At 38.9% G+C, this 27,928-nt stretch overlaps 1 protein-coding gene and 1 pseudogene across 1 annotated transcript; one reads left to right on the plus strand and one right to left on the minus strand.

Annotated features, from left to right (window-relative positions):
- The first annotated feature begins 539 nt into the window (after positions 1-539).
- LOC101735562 (organic cation transporter protein) lies at positions 540-27,649 on the plus strand. The gene is made up of 6 exons (XM_004929674.5): positions 540-943; positions 7,105-7,318; positions 12,881-13,136; positions 22,759-23,391; positions 24,164-24,342; positions 25,595-27,649. Exons 1-6 carry the CDS (start codon positions 762-764, stop codon positions 25,784-25,786), a joined length of 1,656 nt encoding a protein of 551 aa, XP_004929731.1. The 5' UTR covers positions 540-761; the 3' UTR covers positions 25,787-27,649.
- Positions 2,060-2,143, minus strand: LOC119630157 (U6 spliceosomal RNA; annotated as a pseudogene).
- Positions 27,650-27,928: the final 279 nt, after the last annotated feature.

Consider the following 27,928-nt stretch of genomic DNA (forward strand, 5'->3'; position numbering starts at 1 on the left):
TAAGAAAATACACGACATTTTTTAATGTAGTTTATTTACATTTAACTAAAGTGTGTAGGTACCATTCTGTTCGATAACTTTTTGCCATCTTGTAGGTAGGGACATGATCCCATTGCTATAGAAAATTTGGGGCTTCTGATCAAAATACCTCGACAATTGGTTTTGGCAGTCCTCTCGTGATGTTAACCGGACACTGCCTAAAGAATTCTGAAGAGACCGAAACAGATGGAAATCTGGAGGTGCAAGGTCAGGACTATACGGCGGATGCATTAACACCTCCCAGCCAACCTCTCTTAATTTTTGCTGAGTGGCTAACGATGTGTGAGGTAACGCTAGTATCATGATGAAAAACCACACCCCTTACAAATAGTATAGCCAAAGAGATTTTATTACAAGTTCATACACATACTATAATGCGAATGACTTTTTCCCCCAACCTATTTATTATATAGGACTGTAAAACAAACTTGCGGCTAGCAACGAACAAACTATAGTTACGTTATCATTAAGTTCATTCGAGCAATGATTTTAACTTTGACAATAAAAACTGTGAGTTGTTGAGCGTTCGCGTAGTATCGGTCGAGGGACCGGTGTCGCGCGCGCGCACCTATTCACAACTCTGTAATACAAAAGAATAAAATAATAGAATTAAAATATTTAAGAACTTGAAAAAAAAAAAACACAAATATTTAACTTTTATTTTTATTCTACGCATAGTTTGAAAGTTTTTTTTTTTTAATAGGAAATTTCGTGTGTGGGTTATGTTCAGAATGGATCCGGAGAAAAAGCAGAATAACTCAGTGACCGTTGACGATATTTTGAGTATTTTAGGACCGTTCGGTAGATTCAATATTTGGAATTACACGTTGATATTGTTCCCGGTTTTCCTCGCCGGAATGTATTCGTCTGTCTATAATTTCGAAGCTATGGACCTCAAATACAGGTGAGAAATAATGAAATTTGTATGATTAAGACTTGTAGATGACCCGAAAAACCCGAATAAATAACATGAATTTTATATTTAGGTACTTTTGTTCTATTAATTATTCTATCTAAAATTAAAATTTTAGTTTTTTTTTTCAATTTCATAAGACGAAAATAATTTAGTTAAATATTAATTTACACATATACTTTCCACAATATTTTTCATTAATTTTTTTTACGAATTGAAGTGCGTTCTAATAATACACCTCACATAAATTAAATTCGATATGGACTGGGGGGGGGGCAAAGCCGTACAATACAACTTATCATAAACATTCACTTCGAGAGAAAAGTTTTTAATTAAAAAAAAAAAAAGAAAAAGAAATTTCTAATTTACGATTAGATTAGAACGTGCCTTATTAGCGTCATGTTATCACGTGTTTTCGAAACTAACAACGCTGAACCCAATTAAATGAGCATGTTATCTATGTTTTCATAATATAACAGAAATAGTATGTACTGCACACTATTATAAAATTTATAATTACGCAAAAAGAAAAAACTGCGCAAGCTCAGGAAAACTAAAACATTTAATTACGCAAAATGAAAAAACTGCGCAAGCTCACGAATACTAAAACATAGGTACGTTAAATACGAAATTCGCTCTTTATGAAATAGAGACGTGTTTGTTACACGCTAAAACAGAAATGACACTTTACATATCGACGCTTGAAAGGCAAATGTGACTAAGTGACAATGCGTGAACTTTACAGTAGACTAATTTAAAGTTGAAATACCTGAAAACAAAATTTATTTTAACGAATCTAGCTGTAGTAGAATCTAACTAGTAGCTGTAGGATTGAAATGATTTTAATAGACCTAGACATATATATTTTTTACGCACCGAATATGATTATTGCCTATATCTATGTACAAAGCAGTTATTGTCGCTTAGTCACGTTTGCCTTTCAAGCGTCGATATGCAATCTGTTCAATGATATCCTATTGGTATTACTGTTAGAGACTCACATCCAAGCATTCCCTGGATACATACTTCCTATACCTATTTCTGTCGCAGCAGTCTTACCTTATACTGGTGGTAGGATCTCTTGTGAGTCCGCACGGGCAGCCGTTGTAACTATATCATCCTTGCGTAGGGGCCAAGCTGATCTTCTCTGTGTCGTTCCGATTTTAGTACATGTACTGGCGTGGTAAGTACTTAAGGGTTAGCGTTGGGTGGACAAGCTCATAGCCCACTTGGTGTTAAGTGGTCACCGGAGCCTATAGACATTTACAACGTAAATGCGCCACCCACCTTGAGATATAAGTTGTAAGGTCTCAGTATAGTTACAACGACTGCCCCACCCTTCAAACCGAAACGCATTACTGCTTCGCGACAGAAATAGGCAGGGTTGTGTCACCTATCCGTGTGAACTCACAAGAGGTCCTACTTCCAGCAAAGGCTTCTCTCATCCAGCTCTTGCTAGCTGAGAATTGAATGAATATTTTTGATGAACAATTGAACATTAACTATTATTAGACACATAAAACGTATTCGTTCTAATGCCATTAAATCTCAAACAAAACGATAATCTTATCAAATCGAAGAAATTCCACGAGCTTTTCTATTTTTACAATGTTAGTTTTAGTACTACGAAGCAATCGTATCTGGGAATAGTGAATCCGGAATTAGGGTTCGAATCGATCGGGTTGATTTAAAATCGATCACTGATAAAAGATAAGCTCTTTTAATTAATATTTGTATCTGGACGAGAGAAGCTGCGGATCGTGTTCTGTGGCGGGCAATTGGAGAGGCCTATATCCAACAGTGGACTGATATAGGCTGATGATGATGCTAGATTCAGCGAAGCAATGCTCTTGCTAGGACTAGGGTTAACAAATTCTCTCAGATTGAGCCCGTGAGCTTACCTACCCGTCTGCGCATAGCTAGAATATTCCCTTAGGCCACCAGCGAATAGGTACGGGAAAAACCACTCTTATCGACGCTGCGTATACAGTAGTGACCAACATGGAATTCACAGAAAAGTATACCTAGTTTAAAAAATAAAATTCCCACTTAATAGTTTATTAATGATCGAATGATGATGAATGAATAATTTATAATCAATACGAAATCAACTAATGGTTGATTGCGTTTAAGCTTATATAAAAATTGTAATTTTCGTTGCAATTACAAATAGCCCGTCAATATGTTGATAAATGTAAAAAACAAAGAATTTTATTTTCTTTCTTACCACCACTACTACACTAACCTGTAAAAGCAAAAAACGACATTTAAAGTATATTTTTAATTGTAACTCAATTCACAATTCTAAATAGAAATTAAACTTAAAACTTCACATTTCTTTTTATCTGTGTCACCGCTTTTTTATTGGTCTTCTTCTTCTCAGTCGTATGCACTCTTGGCAGAGTGGTCGTGGTCATCACTTCGGTTGGTGGTGCGCTTCACCAGACGTTGCCATTCCTCGCATACCGCGGCCCTTCTTGTGCACTCGTTAACGGGACCGTTTAGAGCTGCCTTTATTTGGTCGGTCCCTCGTAACGGTGATCTGGCGCGCGGTCTTGTATCCTCTATCATGCCCTGCACCACAAGGCGCTCAACTGAGTCGTCACCCCGCCGCGACACATGCCCGAAGAAAGTGAGAATGCGACCCTGAACGATGGAGGATAGTCGCTGCTTGATGCCGAGTTCCCGTAGAATTGACTGATTCGTTCTGAACTCTGTCCACGATATTTGCAGCATTCTTCTCCAGCACCACATTTCGAGAGCATCTATCCTCTTTTTCTCACTTTCTCTCAATGTCCAAGTCTCCGCAGAATAAAGAAAAATGGGGAAGACCAGCGCTCTTACAAGTCTGATTTTAGTGGCTTTAGTAATATTTCGATTCCCCCATATTTTTATTGGTAATCCACATTAATTCTATCTACCATTTAGAGAGCATAAGCGCGGATAAACCTAATTTAAAAGAAATCCATTTTCTTTCCATGAATACACGTGTTGGTGTTCGGTAAAGTGATTTGATAAAATGTTCGAATCCTTCAATTACAAACTAGACGGAATAAATTTTCCACGAATATTAATTTATTTTATGAAATTTGGTTAATATTTAATTTTGTTGAGTAATACGTCAATTAGCGGCAAAATTTGTATTTCTATCTCCCTCTACCTTCAACATCTGTGCGGGGGCAGATATTGCTGTCTCGGTTGTTTCAAAAAGTATAATTTTGTCGCATATTCAATTCCAATTATATTCCTAATTTAAAAATATGTTTATATAGGCACTCTAATTTTGTGACAAAGTTTATCATTTTGACATTAATTGGCATATAATCATAGATTACGCGGGCCAATGTTCTAAAAAAACATAAATAGCGCTGGCCTTTTGGACACCTTTGAAAAAATGACCTAAATCACTTAATCGAACGATACTTTGGAATACATAGAGTAGAGATACTTATTTCACTGTCACTCACGAACCTAGACATAGTATAGCTATTTTAATGAGTACTAGCTGACCCGGCAGACTTCGTAGTGCATCAATCGATAAATAAAAGACCTAAACTTTTGTATAAAATAAACTTAAGGACCGACGGCGGAGACATCAAAGGAAAAACAAAATTGTTATTTTTATGTAATTCCGAGCGTTTTCATATTTATCTACCTTTTAAACCTTCCCTGGACTTCCACAAATAATTCAAGACCAAAATTAGCCAAATCGGTCCAGCCGTTCTTGAGTTTTAGCGAGACTAACGAACAGCAATTAATTTTTATATATATAGATTTCAGATGGCTCGTTTCGCTCAATTGTTTTTAAAGTAACGTTTCAAAACCGACAGAACGAATTACTATCGCCGTAGTACCTGTTCCTTCGAGCGGTTTTTCTTATTACTTAGATAAGTGGACAAGCACTCGGTCCACCTGGTGTTAAGTGGTTACCGGAGCCCACAGACATCTACAACGCAAATGCTGCCACTCACCTTGAAATATGAGTTCTAAGGTCTCAGTTTTTATAACACAGCGGCTGCCCCACCCTTCTAAGCGAAACGCATTACTGCTTCACAGCAGAAATAGGCAGGGCAGTGGTACCTACCCGTGCGGACTCACTAGACGTCCTACCATCAGCTCAGAATATGTCCTACCACCGGCTCTTCAAGCTCGGCTGGTTTGATTCGTTCTAATCCCGAGCAACACACAGGGTCTATATCAAACAGGAACCCATGATTCTTTCCCGTCAAAAACAATCAACACAATTCCATGCGCGCTAACAATCCACCCTAAGTTATTAAAGACATCATAAATGCAAAGAATTCTAACACAGATTACTGTAAACATATTTTTATTATATAAATATGTAATTCCGTAAGTGTATGAAGAATCTACATTCCATCAATGTTGACATTCTTATTATACCGTTTTTTTTTTCTTCACATTGTTATAATAGTCTTATCTTATTATTAGTACAATACTATTAACACAGCGCTCTTGTATTGCTGCAATAATTTTTTAAATTCCTATTCAATAATTATTTTCCCATAAGCATGAAGGGTTGATTCTATGAATTATTGAATCTGTATGACAAGTATGTATTTACACATCGCGTCTTTAGAATTGACGTGGCTTATAAGTGTGGGAAATTTTATATTCCTCCGTGAACGCGATTTTCGTAAAAAGGGGTACAAAGTTTTTGCTTCACGTATTAATTTAAAGATAAGTAGCCACGGTCATACAGAACCACGTATTTTCTCCATAATAATCAAATTAAATTACTTCGGAAGCATCTATTTTGTATTTATCGCTTAGTGTACTGAGCTAAGTTCACAGCTATTAGTAATCTATTTGTTTACGTTCTATTTACAAAACAATAATTAGGTTTAGAAAACTAAATTAGCTGTTTTATCGCTCGGATAGGAATCGTCGTGGCCTTAAAGATAAGACTTCGAGTCGGGTGCTCGTATCGATTAATGCGACTAGGTCCATGTTCGAATCCCACACACAGATGATACTGGAAACGGTATTTTTTCTTCTAATATAAATAAAAAGTTTGAAGTCGCCGTGGCTTAAAGGATAAGACGTCCGATGCATTTGTATCTAGCGATGCACCGGTGTTCGAATCCCGCAGGCGGGTACCAATTATTCTAATGAAATACGTACTTAACAAATAATTACGATTTACTTTCACGGTGAAGGAATAACATCGTGTAATAAAAATCAAACCCGCAAAATTATAATTTGCGTAATTACTGGTGGTAGGACCTCTTTGAGTCCGCACGGCTAGATACCACCACCCTACCCCACCACAGGTGTGGGCTGTGAGCTCGTCCGCCCATGTAGGCAATAAAAAATAAATAAATAAAAAGATAGAGAAAGTTGCGGTGCCGTTTATAAGAAACAAATAACATGAGGTACTTTTTTTATGAATGAGGGATTACTGGTGGCCCAGAGGCCTTTCCAGTTTCACCAGGCCATGTGGGCGAGCAAAGGCTCAGCCAGGAGAGGTGGGATTTGCTAACAGCTGCCCGAGCACCTCCCAAGAACACCTAACGACTTAAGAGCAGCTGCTTCGCGAATGAACTACTACCGCATTGGAATCACGACCCGCTGAGAAGATCCGGCGAGAAACTGAGAGAGATGATGCATGGGCTAAGTTCCAAGTGGAGCTCTTTGCCTAGTTCGACGAGTACAGCATGGGGTCCTCTAAAGCCCTTGCGTAAAATATAAAAATATGTCTGGCACATGGAGGGCAAAGTGGAGAAAAATATTAATCACAGTGGCAGTTCCATGCGCTTTCTTTTTGTCGAATCCTACACCCTCGAGCGTTCAAATACGCTGTCATCTAGTATATTGATGCTGTTTGTGTGGCAGCCGACATGGGTTAGGTGAGCCTGGTCTGTGTAAATATTGTCCAGGGAGTTCATGAACCTCGGTTATGAGCGCGTCGACGTGCGAAGTGGGAGGATCATATCAAGAGTCATTAAACCTACCACCAGTCTTCATTTTCGGGAGCCATACACCGGCTACTACACATAAATAAACTGTAAATGATACATTAAATTGGTTACCTTTTTTTTAATAAATATAAGTAGTTAATAAGGAAAATGAAAATGGCCGATCCTTAAACGATCCCAGCTATTAGTTACGGTTATATCTTTTTTTTACAGATGTACAGTTCCAGAATGTGAGGAGGACCCGCATAAAAACAACTACACGATACCGCACGAAACGGACGGTACGCTAGCCAAATGTACCCGGTACGCTCCGTTTGAGAACGGTACCCTAAACGGTACGCATTGTTCGCCTCACTACTTCGACACTTCAACGAAAATTGAATGCGATTCGTTTGTTTATTTGGAAGAACATAGCATTGTTAAAGAGGTGAATATATTTATTTTATAGCTATTTTTGTTTTTATTGCTTGAACAGGTGGATGAGCTTACAGACTACCTGGTGCTAAGTGGTTACTGGAGCCCATAGACATCTACAACGTAAATGCGCCACCCAACTCGAGATATAAGTTCTAAGGTCTCAGCATAGTTACAACGGCTGCCCAACCCTTCAAACCGAAACGCATTACTGCTTCAGGGCAAAAATAGGCAGGGCGGTGGTACCTACCCGTGCGGACTCACAAGAGGTTCTACCACCAGTATTTTAGTTTATTGTATTTTGAAGCTAAGTATCTATACTATCTATACTAATATTATAAAGAGGAAAGATTTGTTTGTTTGTTTGTTTCGAATAGGCTCCGAAACTACTGGACCGATTTGAAAAATTCTTTTTCCATTAGAAGCCGACATTGTCCCTGATGAACATAGGCTACTTTTTTTTTTTTTTTTTGGTTTCATGTGTGTTTTAATGTTTCCGAAGCGAAGCGAGGGCGGGTCGCTAGTGACTTATAATTTTGATTAAATCTGGATTCACATTATATTTTCTATTAGCTTCGGTAACTGGCCAACATTTGCGCCATCTCTATAGTATCGGTATAAAAACATAATCTTTCATGTAAATTCATTGTGATTCTGACATTGTTTTCAACGGCTACTTATCTCAGACTCGGAATTCTCCGAAAGTTTTATAGAAATCGAAACCGTGAAAGTGCTGAGTTTTTTTTTGCTTATTTCTCATTCGACAACCGCCTCAAGCCGCAGTTTCTCTGGTAAATCTCGTCCAACCTTTTTCCTTTTTCACCTGCTTACTGTTGAATGTAGACGAATGACAATGTAGACAAATATGAATACACTACAAAGCCCTCGCAAGTAAGTCTTTTTGCTGGTGGTTTATATCTCTAGCTCACAGACCTACGACCTAGGGCTGGTATATGGAATTAAAAATTAATTAAGCATAATCTTCCGTTTCAATTTATAATTTTCGGACTTCAACGATCGATAAAATGACTCCAAGTGGCGTTATTCAAACAGTGGTGGTACATTTCCGACTGAGTTTCTCTCCGGATCTTGTCAGTGGGTCGCGATTACGACCCATGTAGTAGATTCTGCGAAGCACTGTTCTAGGGCTTGTGTTAACAAATTCTCTCAGGTTGAGCACGTGAGCTCACCTACTCGTCCGGGGGTAGCTGGAATAGCCCCTTAAGCTAACAGTGAATAATTAGGGAAAAAATATGGTACCTATGAATTATTATTAACCACTGAAATTTTCAATTCACATATTGACCGACCAAGAAACATTTTATCTCGGAACATCGGGAATAACATCGGACGTTTGTCATAGATTATGTCGTGTAATTTTGTATTAAAAAAAAAATTAAAAAAAAATTATCTCTAATCATAGTCATTACGCCGCTTAAATGACGGATATCCATTGTGAGAGTAATTTTCATATGAGAACCGCTTCATTTGCACGCGCTACCGATGTATATTATTATAATGTCACTATTTTGAAGACATCAAACGTTTTTTTTTCCTACCTATGCTGATGACCTTGAGAGGCTATTTCAGCTTCGCCCTAACATGTAGGTGAGCTCACGGGGCCCAAACCGGAAGTGTTGCTAACACTGGCCCTAGCAAGAGCAGTGCTTGGCAGAATCTACCACCGGATCGAAAACGCAACCCATCGCGAAAACCGAGAAGACACGGCGAGAAACTTAGTGGGCTGGGTCTATGGGTTAATTCACTTGTCGAGCCCTTCGTCGTAAGCGACGGGTTCGACGAGGACGGTAGCCGGTTCAACGTAATACTTAGTGTACTTACAGCGTTTGTGGTGCAGAAAATAGTTTAAAGCATATTGTTTCGCTCAACAGGGCATGCGGGTACGTACCGAATTACATATGTTCACGATTGACTTTAGTTAAGGTATAATAACATCATCTAGTAAATAATGCGCTATGACATGTCCTTCTCCAAAAGAGAATCGCGAAGATTATTCAAACGTAGGAAGCGACTTGGCTGTGCTCCTGGCACTGCCGACGTCCATGAGCGACGGTAATCACTTACCATCAGGTAGGCCGTATGCTCATCATGATGGGTGACTTACCTCGAGGCATGAGTTGTAAGGTCTCAGTTTTTCAGTACAACGGCTGCCCCACCCTTCAAGCCGAAATGCATTACCGCTTTACGGCAGAAATAGGCAGAGTGGTGGTACCCACCCGCGCGGACTCACAAGAGGTCCTACCACCATTCAAGGTTATATTAGGTTCAACTAACATGCTGGAGAGCTCACAGGACTAAGCCTGGCGAACTTGCTAACTAGCCCCCGCAAATCCACTGCTTCGATGAATCTACCACCGGATCGGAATCTCGATTCACTGAGAAGATTCGGCGAGATACTCAGTACAGCCAGCATTGTATTTACATTACGAATGACATGTACACCAGTAAGCAGTAGTAGTAGTAGTTTTACAGCAAAAAACATGTGGGTAGATCTGATTTTATCAATCGTACCAACGTAAACAGTCTTTATACTTAATCAATTTAAATCAAGATTTAACACGGTACCTATACAATACCGTTTCCATAGATTATTAAGAGTGTGCGGCGTTACTAATATAACATTATTCCGAAACGCCGTTTATTAATGCAATCCACATTTTTCTCGTGTTTTATGTTAGTAAATTTAATAATCAGTAGTGACGCAGAAGAAGCCTTTTAACCAGCCACGCTGGGAGACGATATGCCCCTCTGGCCTTTATGTGAAACTCCCATAGACACAACTCACAGAGTTTCTCACTGGATCTTCTCAATGAGTCGGGATTCCGATCCGGTGGTAAATCTTTTTTTTTTATTTATTAGTTAGATGGGTGTACGAGCTCACGCCCACTTGGTGTTAAGTGGTTACTGGAGCCCATAGACATCTACAACGTAAATGCGCCACCCACCTTGAGATATAATTTCTAAGGTATCAAGTATAGTTACAACGGCTGCCCCACCCTCCAAACCGAAACGCATTACTGCTTCACGGCAGAAATAGGCAGGGTGGTGGTACATACCCGCGCGGACTCACAAGGGGTCCTACCACCAAAAATATAAAGGTAAATAAATAATCTGTAAAGCATTGCTCTTGTTAGGGCTAGTGTTAGACAATTATCTCAAGTACAGTCCGTGAGGTCACCTACCCGTGCGAGCGTAGTTAGAATAGGCCTAATGGGCTATCAGCGAATAGGTAGAAAAAAAAGTGAAACATTAGTGCTCGTGAACATATTCATATTGCTCATAAAAAGCTTAAAACAGCTACGAGCTCTCCAACCTCTGGAATAAGAGGATTTGCTTTCAATCGACCACGAATTATGGGGATAATGAAATAATAGATTATACTTTTTTTCTAGATACTACTACTAGCCGTACTCGCCGCTTCGCTGGGCATTTAAAATTAACATTATTATTTATTGTCATTATTATTAGGGAGTTCAACTCTGATCTAAATATTAGCCTGTCCATTAAGTACATGTATTTTCTGCATGGATACCAAGTTTCAAGTCAATCGGAAGCATGGTTCAGTAGTTATAACGGAACATCCGTAAAAACCACTGTAGATTTATATATTTGTACATAATAATATAGACTAGAGGTCCCGCAGTAGTCGAAATTCGACTATAATTAATTGGAATTGTAAGTTTGTACACCATTATGATTGTATTTTATACTTCTTTAATCACAAATTTTGCCAAGACTACACTATTCTTCTTCTTCGTCGCTTTCTTCATTGCTGAAGGTCGTGTCCCTGAAACTTGACCGTTGCCTGTCTCGTGAGCTGTTATTATGTCTCGTGACACTATAAAAAATATCAATAAAGACAAACAACATTTAATCTATTCTCAATTTGACAACAGACGTCAAGAACAAAAGTTTGACAATAAATAGTATGCAAGCGTGTGTGCGTCAAATACATGGTATGTAGTGTGTGTAATGTTTTCTTTATTGATTTAATGTATTATTTTAAAAAAATATTAGCATTGTGCACTTCTTCTCTATATTCTCTATAAGTGTGGAAAATTTCATACTCCTCCGTATTTTCATAAAAAGGGATACAAAGTTTTTGCTTCACGTATTAATATATAGATTACGGTTTAATCTGGCATTTTTAATTGTCATAACATAATATTATCGGACTTTTTGAATGCTTTACAGTTCTCGTGGTCACGGATGACCTTTTTTTAAAGTAATTTAGTGGTGTATTCTTCTTAGTCGTTTGCACACTTGGCAGAGCGGTGGTGGCACGCCCTTTTTTTTGTTGCTTAGATGGGTGGACGAGCTTACAGCCCACCTGGTGTTAAGTGGTTACTGGAGCTTATAGACATCTACGACATAAATGCGCCATCCACCTTGAGATATCAGTTCTAAGGTCTCAGTATAGTTACTACTAATTTAATAGTTGAGGCATCTATGATACTGGCGGTAGGGCGTCCTGTGTGCTCGCACGAGTAAGAAAAAAGGGTATCATCAACCTGCCTATTTCAGCGACGCAGTAATTCGTTTTGGTTTGAAGGGTAGGGCAGCTATTGTACTCCAAAAACTGAGACTTAAAAGTTATGTCGAAGGTGTGTGGCGGCATTTACCTTTTTGATGTCTACGGATAATCACTTAACACTAGGTAGGCGATGAGGTCCATTATCTTAGCATTAAAAAAATCGATTTGCGGTCGATTACATCGGTTGATGGGTCGGTCACGGGAACTCGTCGGCCCAAAAATGTCACTTCTCAAATCACAAATTTGATGAGAATTTCTACATAAAATTATGGACACTCTAGTTACGATGTATAAACGAGTAATGGCAAGCGTGGCTTTGGTCGTCGTTAAAACTGTTGAGAAGAATGAATAAAGTTTTCTTGGGATAGCTTTTTAATGTAAAAAACTTTCTTACACATCCGAGTCTTGCGTCGACATAACATAATGCTATTTACACCTGCCTCACTACCTACTCATACCGGTCATCGTTCTCGTCAAACCCGTCGCTTGCGACGAAGGGCTCGGCAAGTAAATTAACCCACAGACACAGTCCACTGAGTTTCTCGCTGGATCTTCTCAGTGGGTCGCGTTTCCAATCCGGTGGTAGATTCTGCGAAGCACGGCTCTTGCTAGGGTTCATGTTAGCAACATCGTCAGGTATGAGTTCCGTGAGCTCACCTACTATCCTGGTGATGCTGACATGGTCTCTCTAGACCAGGGACTCCCAAACTTATTTTGTCTACTGCCCACTTCGAGAATAAATTACTTTTTAGCACCCCTATTTTTGAGCTCAGTCAGATGAAATTACAAATCGCCTCCCAAGCCTCTACACAACGACCCCATTTTCTAGGTCTCTTACCGCCCCCTTTAGGTCTGCAGTGCCCACAAGGGGGTGTTATCACCCACTTTGGGAAAAGCTGCTCTAGACCATCAGCATAGGTAGGGAAAAAAAACTAGTCACAGATTTCACATTTCGCTCGTGTAACTTTCAGGCCCACAGGCTGTTTTGCTATTATTTTCAATGATTATCCTCTTTTTCAGTTCGACCTAGCCTGCCAGGATTGGAAGCGCTCACTGGTGGGCACCGTCCACAATGCCGGCTTCTTCATATCGATTCCACTGACCGGACTGATATCGGACAAGTACGGCCGGCGGCCCGCGATCGTGTTCGCTTCGGTCGCGAACGGCGTGTTCGGCATAATACGAGCCTTGTCCGTTAATTACAACATGTTCGTTATATTCGAATTCCTAGAGCCGGCGATCGGCGGTGGCGCTTACACGGCTTGCTTTGTTCTCGGTAAGTGTTTTTTAACATTTAGAACTCGAACCGTCGATAGATCGGCTCTATATTAATACGTATTAATTGCGGAGTGTCGGAATAGCGAATAGCACGGTTTATTTATTTATTTATTGCTTAGATGGTTGGACGAGCTCACAGCCCACCTGGTGTTAAGTAGTTAGTGGAGCCCATAGACATCTACAACGTAAATGCGTCACCCACCTTGAGATATAAGTTCTAAGGTCTCAGTATAGCTACAACGGCTGCCCCACCCTTCAAACCGAAACGCATTGCTGCTTCACGGCAGAAATATGCAGGGCGGTGGTACCTACTCACGCGGACTCACAAGAGGTCCTACCACCAGTGATTACAAGTATTAGGTATCGACCTGTGTGCTTTAGTACATAAATTTGTATGGAGTTGGAACAGCTTCCTTTCGTTTGCCGCTAGGGGCGCTGTTCCAACTCCATACATTAATTTGAGTTAACTTTTACGCGATCGAGAAGTTAAAAAGCCCGCGCTAAGCTGTACGTAAGCGTCTTAACTCGCGCGTTTTTACTAAGCTATAAACATATAAAAATAATAATGTAAAAATAATTTGCTGTGAAATTAGTTTTGATTCTTATATTATTATTTTTTATATTATTATTTTTTCTGCTCAACAAACTGTGGGCAGCCTACAATGAAACCACAAAGAAAAGAAAATAAAGCACGCCAATACTATTACTGGCAAGCAGCACAACATTTATTTTGTACTTGTATATTATTAAAAAGATTTTTTTTAAGAGTATTGACAATTTATGAATGAATGTACTTTAAGGAAATAATAAAAAATGTTCGTTTACTTATTATAATGTCACTAAAGCATCCTTGACCAACATTCCATGGTTATATTCCTAAAAATTCGACATTTATTTATGCTAAGTGGATCGGCCCTACCGCCAACGTCAAACTTGTTATGAGAATCAATGTTCAAAGGGCATGTTAAATAATTATTTTTTATTTGCTAACATAATTAACGAATAACGTTTTTTTTTTTGTTCGTTATCTCTTACTCGGTATCTTGGAAATATTCCAATCGTTAACATTAAAAAAAAAATCTAAGTCCGATAATAATTATGTTCCGGTCAAAGTATTATGGATACATTCAATTGCGTTTCAGAATAACTTTAAAATTTAATTAACTAAACAATAAGTATGTTTTTCTTTCGTTAAATTCAACGGCCGTCTGGTGTAGTGGTAAGTGACATGGTCACTACACAAGGGGGTCGCGGGTTCGAATCCCGCCAAGGGAAGATATTTATTTATATGATAAATATAAAATGTCTTTTCCAGGGTTATGGATGTATATTAAATATATGTATGTGTATAATAAAAATCTTACATTTATTTCCGTTATCTGGTACCTGTAACACAAGTTCTTTACGAACTTAGCACGGGACCAGTTAACGTGGCGTGATTGTAAGTAAAATATATATATATATATATATTTATTGCTTAGATGGGTGGACGAGCTCACAGCCCACCTGTTGTTAAGTGGTTACTGGAACCCATAGACATCTACAACGTAAGTGCGCCACCCACCTTGAGGTATAAGTTCTAAGGTCTCAAATACAGTTACAACGGCTGCCCCACCCTTCAAACCGAAACGCATTACTGCTTCACGGGAGAAATAGGCGGGGTGGTGGTACCTACCCGTGCGGACTCACAAGAGGTCCTACCACTAGTATAAATAAATGCTGCCACTTCTCGTTTAGGTAGCCAAGAATTGTTGTGCCTTAGCTCAAGGAGTTTCTCGCCTAATCTTCTCAATGGGTCGCGATTCCGATCCGATGGTAGATTCAGTGAACCACCGCTTTTACTAGGGCTAGGGTTAGGTATTTAAGGCTGAGAGCTACCACGCCTTTTATGATGAAGCCACAATAACCCGTTGAGGCTACTGGCGGACAAAGAGACAAAATAAAGAAAATAAAACAATTTGGGCTAAATATTCGGCAAAAGAGCGAGCTAATATTGCCAATTGTTCCTAATGTATTAATTACAGCACAGAATAAATTGATCTAAAAACTTGATACTTTCAAAAATAGATTCAAAACTACACAGTTCTGTATAAAAGAGATTAATGCAATTAATAAAAAATCGTCTCTACTAATTTCGTGAATTGTATGACAATATTTTTTTTTTATTGCTTACATAGTTGGACGAGCTCACAGCCCACCTGGTGTTAAGTGGTTACTGGAGCCCATAGACATCTACAACGTAAATGCGCCACCCACCATGAGATATAAGTTTCTGAGGTCTCAAGTATAGTTACAACGGCTACCCCACCCTTCGAACCGAAACGCATTACTGCTTCACGGCAGAAATAAGCGGGGTGGTGGTACCTACCCGTGCGGACTCCCAAGAGGTCCTACCACCAGTGATTGCGCAAATTATAATTTTTGCGGGTTTGATTTTTATTACACGATGTTATTCCTTCACCGTGGAAGTCAATCGTGAACATTTGTTGATTACGTATTTCATTAGAAAAATTGGTACCCGCCTGCGGGATTCGAACACCGGTGCATCGCTACACACGAATGCACCGGACGTCTTATTCTTTAGGCCACGACGACTTCAAAATATTATAATACACAAAATATACAAAATACCACAAAATATTATTGTTTTGCCACAGAAATAAGACATCGTACAAATTCTTAGAGGGTTCCAAAATACACCACCTCCTTGTACCCTAATACAATCATAATCAATAATTAAACATCGATAATAACAAACTAGATAATAATTATAATAAATGTATCATTTTTATCTGCTGTGGACTCGTAAGGTCGTTGAACACGGAAAACTTCGCTGTCCGACTCCTTAGATAATTTATAAATGCTAATTTTTTGATAGGGCCGACAATATTCGTTCTTATATCATTCAGTTCTGACCTCGGATTTATAATTAATACAGTAATTTGGAACTTTCGATTGCTTTGCTGTTATTTTTGGGCACGAAAAAGAATTATCTCACCGACGCTTTTTGTGAGGAATCTGTCAATGTCACCGTTGTAATACTTTCGCCAAAATGCGTATTGATCTGAAGAATCATTTCAATTTGATGATTGATCAAAATTACATTAAATTATAGCATTCATATTCTCGTGTCAATGGAGGTTTATTATCAAAATTGAGTTAATAAAATGTATATGTGTTAAAAGAAGACAATGCTGTTTAAGAATTGATTAAAAGTTATTAAAATCCGACAAAATTTCAACATTTTTAGTTATTGGAGTGTATGAACGTAAACAATGGATACTTTAGTTAATTTGACGTATTTATACCTGCAGTGTTATTTATCTAACCTTTCACTATTTAAACTATGCCAATTTTCGCACTCATCCGCGCGAGACTTGTGCTTTGGAAGGGAATAGAAAGTTTTTTATCACGTGTTTTTCATTAGACCTTCTATTAACAACAGCTCGTGTTAAGCGGTGACCAGAGCCTAGCTAAGTAAGCTATCATAGCGTAAATACCTCCACCCGTAAACCCGAAATCCGAAAGATCTTCCTTTAGATGCGAATTATATTATACTAGCTGTACCCGACCGACGACCGCCAGTCCGGCGTCCCGAGGGGGAGATGTGCTCCGCACTAAACGCTTCACTTTCCCCCCTTTGCCTTTTCATAAGTTCTGTCTCATGCGTGGTTTGGACGTTGGTTGTTGAGCGACAGGAGGTTTTAGTCAGTTCGACTCTGACATACCCCGCCCAGTATCCTCAGAAAAGGGCGGAAGTCCGGCAATTTCTTCCTGACCAAAAAAAAAAAACACTACTACCTGGTCCCCGTCCGCTGGCATTTAAAATTAACATTATTATTTCTCACCCCCACAAAGATTCTCATCATTAACGCCCCCGCAACTGGTGTAGGGAGTCCAACACTCATATAAATATTAGCCTATTCATTAAGTACATGTATTTTCTACATGGATACCAAGTTTCAAGTCAATCGGATGCGTGGTTCAGCAGTTATAACGGAACATCCGTAAAAACCACTGTAGATTTATATATTAGTATAGATAAGAGCTTATACCACTGTTTTAACCGAAATGAGTGACAATTTCGCGGTAGAATTAGGCAGGGCTGTAATACCTAAGATCAATCGAATCGAAAATATAGATAAATATAAAGTAATATTATAATGATTATAATATTACTCGCAACCCTAACCCGATTCTTTGATCAAAAACAACAGAGTAACAACTTCCGAAGGTTTTGTTAAACGGAAATAACCAATGCCCAGGCGTAGTTAGCAAGCAATCTGTACGCACATAACATTTCAATTAAACTTAATGACATTTAATAATAATATGTGTTAGTGATCAGGATTAATTAAACTAAATTATCATCTTCTGTAGTCACAATGCTTTTTTACCCAAGAAATACCCATTCGTGATATATTTACACCGAGTTTCATCAGCCTAAAATGGGTTCCAATTTTTTTTTATGTTCGTATATTACCATCGTGTTTTCGCGCAATACCCATCCTCTCTTTGAAAAATATTCAATGAAGCAAAATGAGACGAAATTCATTAAATTGATATGTTAATCGAAATCAGAAGATATGCATTCAAATAAAAATTCAGTAAAATAGCGGTAATTTAGTCAGATTTTTTCAGTGGACTTTTCGGAAGAACCCGAGAAGCTACGTCCAGCGGCTTTGTTTCATTTTCCCACGTTTGTGCACTTTCACAAATGCTAAACAGTTAATAAACCACCGTTATTACACTTTTGAAATCTGAAGATACACTAAATAGACAAAATAAAACAAATCACACAACTTCACTTCTCGCGTTCCCGCCAAAAAGTCCTAGTAGAAATCATAGAAATGGTAGTCACAGATTACACTATATATATACACTTAATATACATATTTATGGTAGTGACTACTTCAGCCATACATTCCTTTGAATCACGAAACATGACGAAAATAAATTCAGTTGATTATTTTTCGTCGATAGCGTCAAACGAAAGGTTTTTTAAATCACATTTTTTTGTTCGAATTTCAAAACCAATCAAAATGGAGAACGGAAAAACCGCGAACAAAACATTCACCACAAATCGTTGACTTTTCCTTTGCAACTAATTATAAATAGATCTAGTATCGGTGTTCGATATAATGAACAAAAAATTATGTGAGGAAATTGACAATAAGAATTTCTCGGTGGCACTATGAAGGTCAAACACCTTTGCTCGTGGCTATGATCTTTTTTATTTAAAATGAAATATAATCATTGAAAAACTAAGATTATTAATCAATCCTAGACTCTTCAAATATCAAACAAAATAGATTCACAATTTTATGACTATTTTTGTTTAATTCACGGTTCAGTAAACAATAAATTAGTAAATCACAAATTCACTAATTCGTAATTTAACCTTATTTATCCTAAATCACTGCATATCAGTCACAGTATCAGGATGTCAATAAAGGCCACGACGACTTCACACGTTTACAGAGTTCTTTGTTGCCTAGCCTTAGAAGAGACTCTAGAGAGAGAGAGAGATCTAATGCATCTCACGATATACATCCATCTCTCCCTGTTGATTTGATCTGTCCACCGCGTTGGAGACCTCAAGCGCAGCTTAGTCTCCCTTTTCCAATCAAATCATCTAAAGCTTTAGGCTTAGCTGTTAAATTTATTGGATAGTATCGTTACTTGTGTCATCCGAGAAATCGTTCTGTGCAGCAGAAATAGAGCGATGTTTTTAAGTGAGGTTTTTAATTTAATAAATTTTTAATTTAATTAATCGTTACCGCTTAATAAACACTAACCAAACTAACTAATAAAAATAATAATAATAACGGCACCAAATTTAGCCAACACACAGCCTTCGCGATGCGCCTCAACAATTATCCGTCTGTAACTAATTATAGTTTTTGCTTCCCAACTTCCTATATAAACCGTTTCAGTAACTTTCTTATGAAATGTCCATGAGTACTTAATGCTTGAGTTGTCCGATTTATGTAATTACTAATTCGGTGGTTCTCAAACTTTTTTTTTCGGCGACGGACGAAATATTATGCTCGAATCAAATTCGCGACACCTATAAACACTTAAATGTATTTATATTTATATATTATATGTACATCATTCATATGTTAAGCGTGTTCATTTAACTTATATACAATTACCCGAGATATCTTAGATATATAGAATATCGTATTTACTACCAACTATGTATTGTGTCCCGACACGATGATTGAGAGCCGCTGTGCTTGTTAATACTCTAAAGTTTTGAGTAATCGAGCCCATTTAATGAATCAATTCTGCATAAGAGTCGTACATAAATAAATATGAAAGGTTCCACACATTTTAGGAAATTATGGATGCAGCATTTATTCCCTTCGGCTTTTGGTATTTGTTAACATAACGGTTACCATTACGGTTTAATATTGTGTGTTAATTATTACTTTATTTTTTTCCCTATCTATGCTGATAGCCTTGAGAGGATATTTCAGCTTCTCCTTGACGTGTAGGTGAGCTCACGAGGCTCAAGCCGGGAGTGTTGCTAACACTGGTCCTAGCCGCCTATTAAGGATTCCATAGACGGCCCACCGCACGAATATCTCGATTCTACAACAGCTTAAAATGGAGAACGCTCAACGCCTGTCTACCACCTGTCTGCAACGCAAAATGCACTACTTTGGCCACGTTGCCCGCAGAGGTGTAGAGAACTTGGAACGTCTGATGGTCACTGGAAAAGTAGAAGGGAAACGTCCTAGAGGCCGGAGCCCCAAACGTTGGTCCGACCAGATCTCCGAGCAAACCAGTGGACCACTTAGCGCTGCACTATATCAGGCAACTGACAGGAACCGATGGAGACTGGCAGTCGACAAACTGAAACTTAGTCATGATCTTCAGTAATGAGGGAGCGATGGAGAAGAAGAAGAGCCCTAGCAAGCCTAGCCAGAGCAGTGCTTCGCACAGTCTACCATATGGTAAAATCGCGACCCACTCAAAAGATCCGGCCCAAAACTCAGTGGGCTGAGTCTATGTGTTAGTTCGCTCGTCGAACGGTGACCGGTGCTTCATTATCATCAGCCTATAGCAGTTCACTACTGGATATAGACCTCTCCAATTACATGCCACTCAGCACGATCCTCGGCTTCTCTCATCCAGTTTTTTGACCCATGCTTGAGTGGCCATAATTGCTCCTTTTGTGGGATGATACTTCCAACTAGTGCTGCGAAATCAGTTATGCATTACAATTTGAAGGAACACCTGGTATGCAATTCAGACTTAGACTTAAAGTAGGTGGCGGCAGGCGCGGTAGGACCCTAAAAATATCCTTGAGCCTGCGGTCTGCTATCAACATCCTCAGATCGTTAAGTCCCACATACCCTCTGTGTCCTTCAAGTGCGGATACATTGATAGAGGTTCGGCCACCTGTCCGAAAAAAAAATGTGGCGACAAGCACCTCCTGAAATTTACAGGCTTCAATGGCCACTTAATGCCCGTTGCCGAATGCCCGTTCAGCTATCAATGTAATATTAAAGCTTAAACGAAGCTTAAAGTCGCGTAAGATCTCCTTTACATTGCTGCTCAACCAAGCTTAAAGTTATATGACCTCTACATCGCTACCCGATTAAATCAGTATAAAAAAAGGTTCCAGTTTTAATATCATTTCGGATAATAGTCAAACATCCGTTGTTTTCCGTGATGTTAATTCAATTCCGTTAACGAATTGGATTATAATCAACAATCGAATGTGATTCCATTTAGTTCTAGAATACGGGGGGAAGTGTATTTGAAGTACAAGAAACGTGCTTGAAATGAGATTTAGGGGGTTTACCGTAAACAATAGCTTGACTAACTAATTGCCGATTTCCGTGGCTCACTGCTCTATCATTCCAGCGGCGGTAACTTGTACGATTGGTCACCCATCCCGTATTGTTCGAGGCTAATAAAAAGCGAATTCGCGAGTCATTGCGATTCGGAAAGGTAGGTGACTTTGATCTGTGTTTTGAAGTACAACACGTCAATTGTGTTTGGCCAATCGTCACGTATATCAGTTACGGTTAAACAGGCAACAGATATGTCCTCAAAGTTGAGTTTACTCTTTCCGGTAAAAAAAAAAACTATGATTACTTTTTGGATATACTCATTTTAAACTGTAGGAGTACGATAAAGGGAAGATCTTACGCCGGGCGGGTGATATTGCTCGGTAGACCGACAGTCCAAATGATGTTGTTCGGAACTTGTATATGCAAGCTTATCTTGAAAATGTCGTAAGCGAGTTTCAGGTATCTGCCAAATATCTTGCGTTGTATGATGGCTATCCGCCATATAAACCATCTCAAATAGCACTGGTAATTAGTTCTTGACCAAATAAAAAAGACTTTAGCTTCGAAAACATCATCCTACCTATTTTTGTAGATAAGCAACCATGCATCACGGTTTCAATTAATCTAATTCGTTACTGTCTGAAGTAATTGTGGCCTAAAGGATAAGACTTATGGTACATTGGTATCAAGCGATCCGATTGAGCCGATGTTCGAATCCAAATTTTTACCACAAATTTTTTGTAATAAAATACGTTCTTGACAAATGTTCGCGAATAAAATCCACGGTGAAGGAATAATATCGCGTAATAAAAATCAATCCAGCAAAAATTATAATGGCCTAAAGAATAAGACGTCCGGTGCATTCGTATCTAGCGATGAACCGGTGTTCGAATCCCGCAGGCGGGTACCAATTTTTCTAATGAAATACGTATTTATCGAATGTTCACAATTGACTTCCACGGTGAAGGAAAACATCGTGTAATAAAAATGAAACCCGCAAAATTATAATTTTCGTAATTATTGGTAGTAGGACCTCTTATGAGTCCGCACGAGTAGGTACCACCGCCCTGCGTATTTCTGCCCTGAAGCAGTAATGCGCTTCGGCTTGAAGGGTGGGGCAGCCGTTATAACTAACTGAGACCTTAGAACTCATATCTCAAGGTGGGCGGCGCATTTACGTTGTAGATGTCTATGGGTTCTGGTAACCACTTAACACCAGGTGGGCTGTGAGCTGGACCACCCATCTAAGCAAAAAAAAAACGTGGGTCTATCCACACTGCAACACAATCAACTTGATATTTCTATTTATTTTGAATGGTATGCTGCAAAACACATTCAAATCAATCTAATCTTTTAAAATCTTTTAAACAAATTATTAATAGGTACGTAAACAAAAAACTTTGTACCCCTTTTTACGAAAGTTGCGTGGGCGGAGGAGTATGAAATTTCCCAGACTTATAGAAAATATAGAGAGGGAGTGCAGAATGCTGTCTCTTTTTTTCAATTATACATATAAAATAAATTAAATCAATAAAAAATACATTACGCACACTACCATGTATTTGACACAACACGCATGTATACTCTTTTGTTTATTGTTAAAATCTGTGGTCAAATTTAGAATAGATTAATATTGTTTGTCTTCAATATTATTTATCTATAGCCTTGGCAAAATCTGTTTATATAGAGGTTTATGGTAATCTTTGACAATAGACCCTTAATAATGTTCAAACTTATAATTTAAATTAATTATAGTCGAATTTCGATTACCGGGCGACTACTAGTAAATATAAATATGAATTGTTACAGCATTGGAATTGGTCGGTCCCAAAGGCCGAGTCTTCGTCAGTCTGCTATTTAACACCATGTTCATCCTCGGGGGAGTGGCAGTGACTCTGCTGTCGTGGTGGCTCCAAAACTGGAGGTACCTCCTCTTCATCATCTACACACCAGCTGTCCTAGTGTTCGTTTATATCTGGACTCTAACGGAGAGCTTCAGGTGGTTGTTCAGCAAAGGACTATATAATGAAGGCTTGGATGTTCTCGCGAAATCGGAGAGGCTTAACAAAGTCTTCGTGCCAAAAGACCATTACGAGCAAGTCGAGAAACACGCCACAAAACAACGTGACGACAGAAAATGCGAATCTATGGCCAGGAATCAGTCAACCTTCAAGCAACTGCTTTCATCAAAAATCATATGGAAAAGACTATTCACTTGTTCTTTCCTGTGGACCTCGTCTACTCTAGTGTATTATGGATTATCTATAAACGCTATAGAACTATCGGGGAATAGTTACTTAAATTATATAGTTGTGCTGGTGATCGAAGCTCCCGCAAATGTTTGCAAGTTGATATTCCTGGACAGATTCGGAAGGAAAAGAGTTATTGCGGTTGCTTTTCTGATGACTGGATTGATTCTTATCAACTATGGATTTGTCCCCTGTGAGTACTATTTAAAAATGTTGCCTTATAATTCTTCTTTGTTCTTTTCTTTTTAAACATGGCAACTGGCTTCTTGCGACGTTGTTGTTGCCAGTGTCGAATTTATAAAAATCTTTAATTAATAAATACATAATATTATAATGAAAATGATAAATTGGAGACTTTAGTCAATTGGGATTTAACGGTAGGCAGCGGCTTGACTGTGCCCTTGGTATTGCTACCATCAGTAACCACTCACCATCAGGTGGGCTGTGTGCTCGTCTGCCTACAAGAGCAATAAAAAAAAGGATGAAATAATATGAACCGAGATGAGATGACCTATGTGTATGATGTCTCAGTAAAAAGAATGGTTATCTACTGAGACGTTTTTAGACATTTAAACCTGAAGAAACCCTACATTAACAGTAGTACATAAAAGTAATACATAAAACAATTCACACAACTATGCCCCTCGCATCTCCTCCCAAAGTCTAATACCTATTTCTCCTCTCTTTTCTTAAATAAGTAGCTAGTGCAGCCCACAGATATCTATATAAATGTTACCGTCCACTTTGATACATAAGGTGGAGATACCGAAGTTAGGTTTAGTATTAAACATGACCTAGTCTTTAGTCTATTTGGGCAGATTCGGTCTATCGGTTCACTGCTATACCTCCAAGTGAAAAACCTAAAAGAGAAATACGGATTTTGGTGACCTTGGTCAAATTTAAATCATAGTTTGACAAAATAGCTTACAACAAAATTGATAGCATATGTCTTTATATCCTTTCAGCGGGCAACTGGTCGATACTACTGTATCTCGGTGGAAAGTTCTTCATCACGCTCGCATACAACTCTCTGTACGTGTTCGCCGCTGAGGTCTTCCCGACCAACTACAGAACTACGCTGATGGCGATGTGCTCAACGCTTGGAAGGACCGGTTCCACTGTGGCCCCCCAAACACCGTTATTGGTGAGTTTATTGTATGTATGTATTAAATCGATGCCTTTGAAATGTGGGTGTGGCGGAGGATGTTACGAATACCGTGGACTGCCATGAGAACTAACGAGTCCGTTCTAAGGGAGTCAAACATCCGAGAAAGACTCTCTGCCATCTGCCGGGAACGTGTTATGAGCTTCTTCAGACACATCACGTGGTCTCCCAAACATGAATTAGAAAAGCTCATTAAGGGTCGCGTGGAGAGCAAGCGCGCTGTGGGCAGAATATCAGACAAATGGTCAGATCTAGTAAAAGAAACACATGGTGGTAGTCTGTACCATGCAGTCCATGCCACCCATGACCGAACACTGTGGAGGAATGTCACATGTGGTCGCGATCCTCAGATAAAGAACATGTAATAAATCGTCAACCTCCACTGTGACTATTGCTAAACAAATTAAACATTTTAATATGGTTGTCACGGTCCGCTTGCCGTAAAAATTGTGACCGCAAACATTGATGACATATACCTTCAATTCCTCCACCCGTTTAGAGACACGAGACCAAAACCTCAAATGTAATTTTGTTAATTGTAATTATAGGAGGGCCAGTATGGTGTGTTAAGGGCAGGGCCGCTGCCTGGTCTCGTATTGTGTATGTGTAATGTGTAATAGCTATCCCACCCTTCAAATACAACTGCGCTGTAGAAATAGACAAGATAGTATCTACCAGGATGGGCCTCGGCTTTATGATTAATGCAACTACACGTGCTGAGGTTTTATATCAAAAGTCGTTCGAGTGCCAAAAACAACGTGTTAGCATGGAGTTTCAAGACATTTCCCTTCGTTTCTTCGTCTACAAAAGAAAGATCTTCCACCAGGGGGGCTTCTCGGGATCGGGTCGAGACTTATAGGTGTTGAATTACATCAGTCCTCGGTTTTCACGTGAGGCCTATAAAAGAAAACTAAGGTGTATATCGGAGAATGGATAGAAGCGCTCTTTGAGTGTTATATCGGCGTTCTGAGATCTTCGAGCGGTATTTACTTGTTGGTAAAACGTATTTTAGGCTCGCCCGGTTAGGTACCACCATCCTGTTTATTTGTAGCGCGAAGCACTCACCAGATCCGGTTCGAAGGGTGGGACAGTCGACATATTATACAATTGAGACTGGTGACTCAAAATGGGTGATGGTAGTGGTCAGTGGTGGTGGTCAAATATTAGAGGTCTCTAATTACATTTTAAAATGTTGTATAAAAAATTATTTAAATGTGTTTTCGATACACAGACGAGATACTACGAATACCTCCCGACGTTGTTGTTCGGGAGCATGGCCGCCATATCAGGGATCCTGGTCCTCACGTTACCAGAGACAAACAACCAGAAGCTGCCTGATTCGTTGAAAGAAGCTCAGGAGCAAGAGAGCCAGCCTCAGGAGCCGTCAAACGAAAGGAGTAATGACACAAAAACAAGACTTTGATTATAAATTATGTATAATTTTTTTTTTTTTAAAATACTAGTTAATAGTTATTTTTGCGATAAGCTGGTAATACCATTGCGTTGTCTTATATATAGCTCCTTGCCATAGATACTAAAGGAACACTGAAAATCGAATGTCAAACATGTGTCAAACCAATTTTTAATTAATGATGGAGGGTAGGAGGAATAAGGAGAGCGATCATATACGGGGGATAAGTTAAAAAGTATCGAGCTGCAAGTAGCAAATTACAACTTAAAAACCCACCAAAACAGCGCATTGCAGCGCAATGGAATGGTACGAATGTAACTATTGTAAACGGAGTGAAGTGTGCTGAGTGTAATTTAATAATAATTTTTGGCGCCATCTTTGACCAGTTGCTATGGTGGCGCCACCTAAATCGGTCACTTTTGGACGAACGCTTTTTTGTACAAGGCGATTATGCTCCTTGCCTTCAATAAACACTTTTAATCTTAGTGTAACCTTTAAATTATCAATAAGATAAAATAATGAGTTTCATATTGTTTTTCTTCTTAAAATAGTTAGACAATTAAAAGTAATTGTGAAACAAACAGCTGGTATTTAACAAAACAAACGTAATTATTTCGCATTATTTCGTGGTAACTTCGTATGTAAATACAGTTGCTAGTACAATACATGGTGTACTCTGAAAATGTTATACAATAATTAATAACAATAATATTGTTAATGAATGATCAGACGTTGAGCAGACCTCTCTCTTTTTCCCTACCTATTCGCTGGCACCAGCTACGCCCGGACGGGTATGTAAGCTCACGGGCTCAACCTGAGAGAATTTGCTAACACTAGCCCTAACAAGAGCAGTGCTTCGACGAGGACCCTCTCGTCGTGGCCGCCGGTAACCACATTGTCGATCCTGCGGACCGAATGGTGAACAGTCAACGTCGCCCAAAACACGTTATCTCGGATCCTCTTGATCTACTAACGGTGCTTTTAGGTACCCCAAGCACCGGTCATTGTTCTCGTCGAACCCGTCGCTTGCGACGAAGGGCTCGGCGAGTAAATTAACCCACAGACACAACCCACTGAGTCTTTCAGCGGATATTCTCAGTGGGTCTTGTTTCCAATCTATTTCTGCCTCAAAACACGCGTAAAAAGGTAAGATGGCATCTATACGATGCAATCGAGATATTGAGCAATCGAGTCTCTTTGTATCAAAATGGACTTTTGTGCTGTAATAAAAAAAATATAAATTGATTTCAGAACGGTTCACACGAAAATACAGTTGCAATTTTAGTGATATGTTGATAAGAAGTACTCTCTACTAGGTTAATATAATTTAGAGGGAATTAAATTGACTCGAGATTGTTCTTTTTTTTAAATAAAATTTAGAATTTACATATGGCAGTTGGAATAACTTCACCAATGGATTCAGTTCATTTTCGTGTTTTAAATTATTTAACGTAATTTTTTAAACATGGTCAACTCGCGTTTTTTTTTGACGCGATAACGTATAAATCGATGAGCACCGGCTGCACGCGCGAAAAAGTATCACGTTCCTCCTGGGCGTGCAAGCGAGAGCGCGGAACAAGCGATAGAGAGGCACGATCGGCCCAAGCGTTGACTTGTGACACATTTATCTCTCTTCTCGCTTGACGTCAGAGCTAGCAGCTCGCATATTCACTATTGACGTTATCACGTAAATCTATCGTCCATAAACCGACTTTACAGACAACCAATTTTTTTTTTGCGTATGTATCTTCCATTGTGTTTCGTAAGATTACGAGGCATCGATTGTTATCACGCACGTCGTAAGACGAAAGGCTCGTGATAAATAAATAAACTAAATAATTATTAATGTGTAAATAAATAAATAATTAATGAGAATTACTCTTTTATTTTAGTACTTTGAGATATGTTTTTCTCCTTATAGATAATCTCCCTTCTGTTTCCCGAGCGGTGTGACATTTCCTTCTTCAACGAGGTCTTAGGAGATGACGTCTATAAGCAATGGTGCTTAGTTACCATTAGGTGGTCTTTTTTTTATTTATTGCTTAGATGGGTGTACGAGCTCATAGCCCACCCGGTGCTAAGTGGTTACTGGAGCTCATAGACATCTACAACGTAAATGCGCCGCCTACCTTGAGATATAAGTTCTAAGGTCGC

The sequence above is a fragment of the Bombyx mori genome, chromosome 21, assembly GCF_030269925.1.
Source record: "Bombyx mori chromosome 21, ASM3026992v2".
NCBI classification, from domain to species: domain Eukaryota; kingdom Metazoa; phylum Arthropoda; class Insecta; order Lepidoptera; family Bombycidae; genus Bombyx; species Bombyx mori.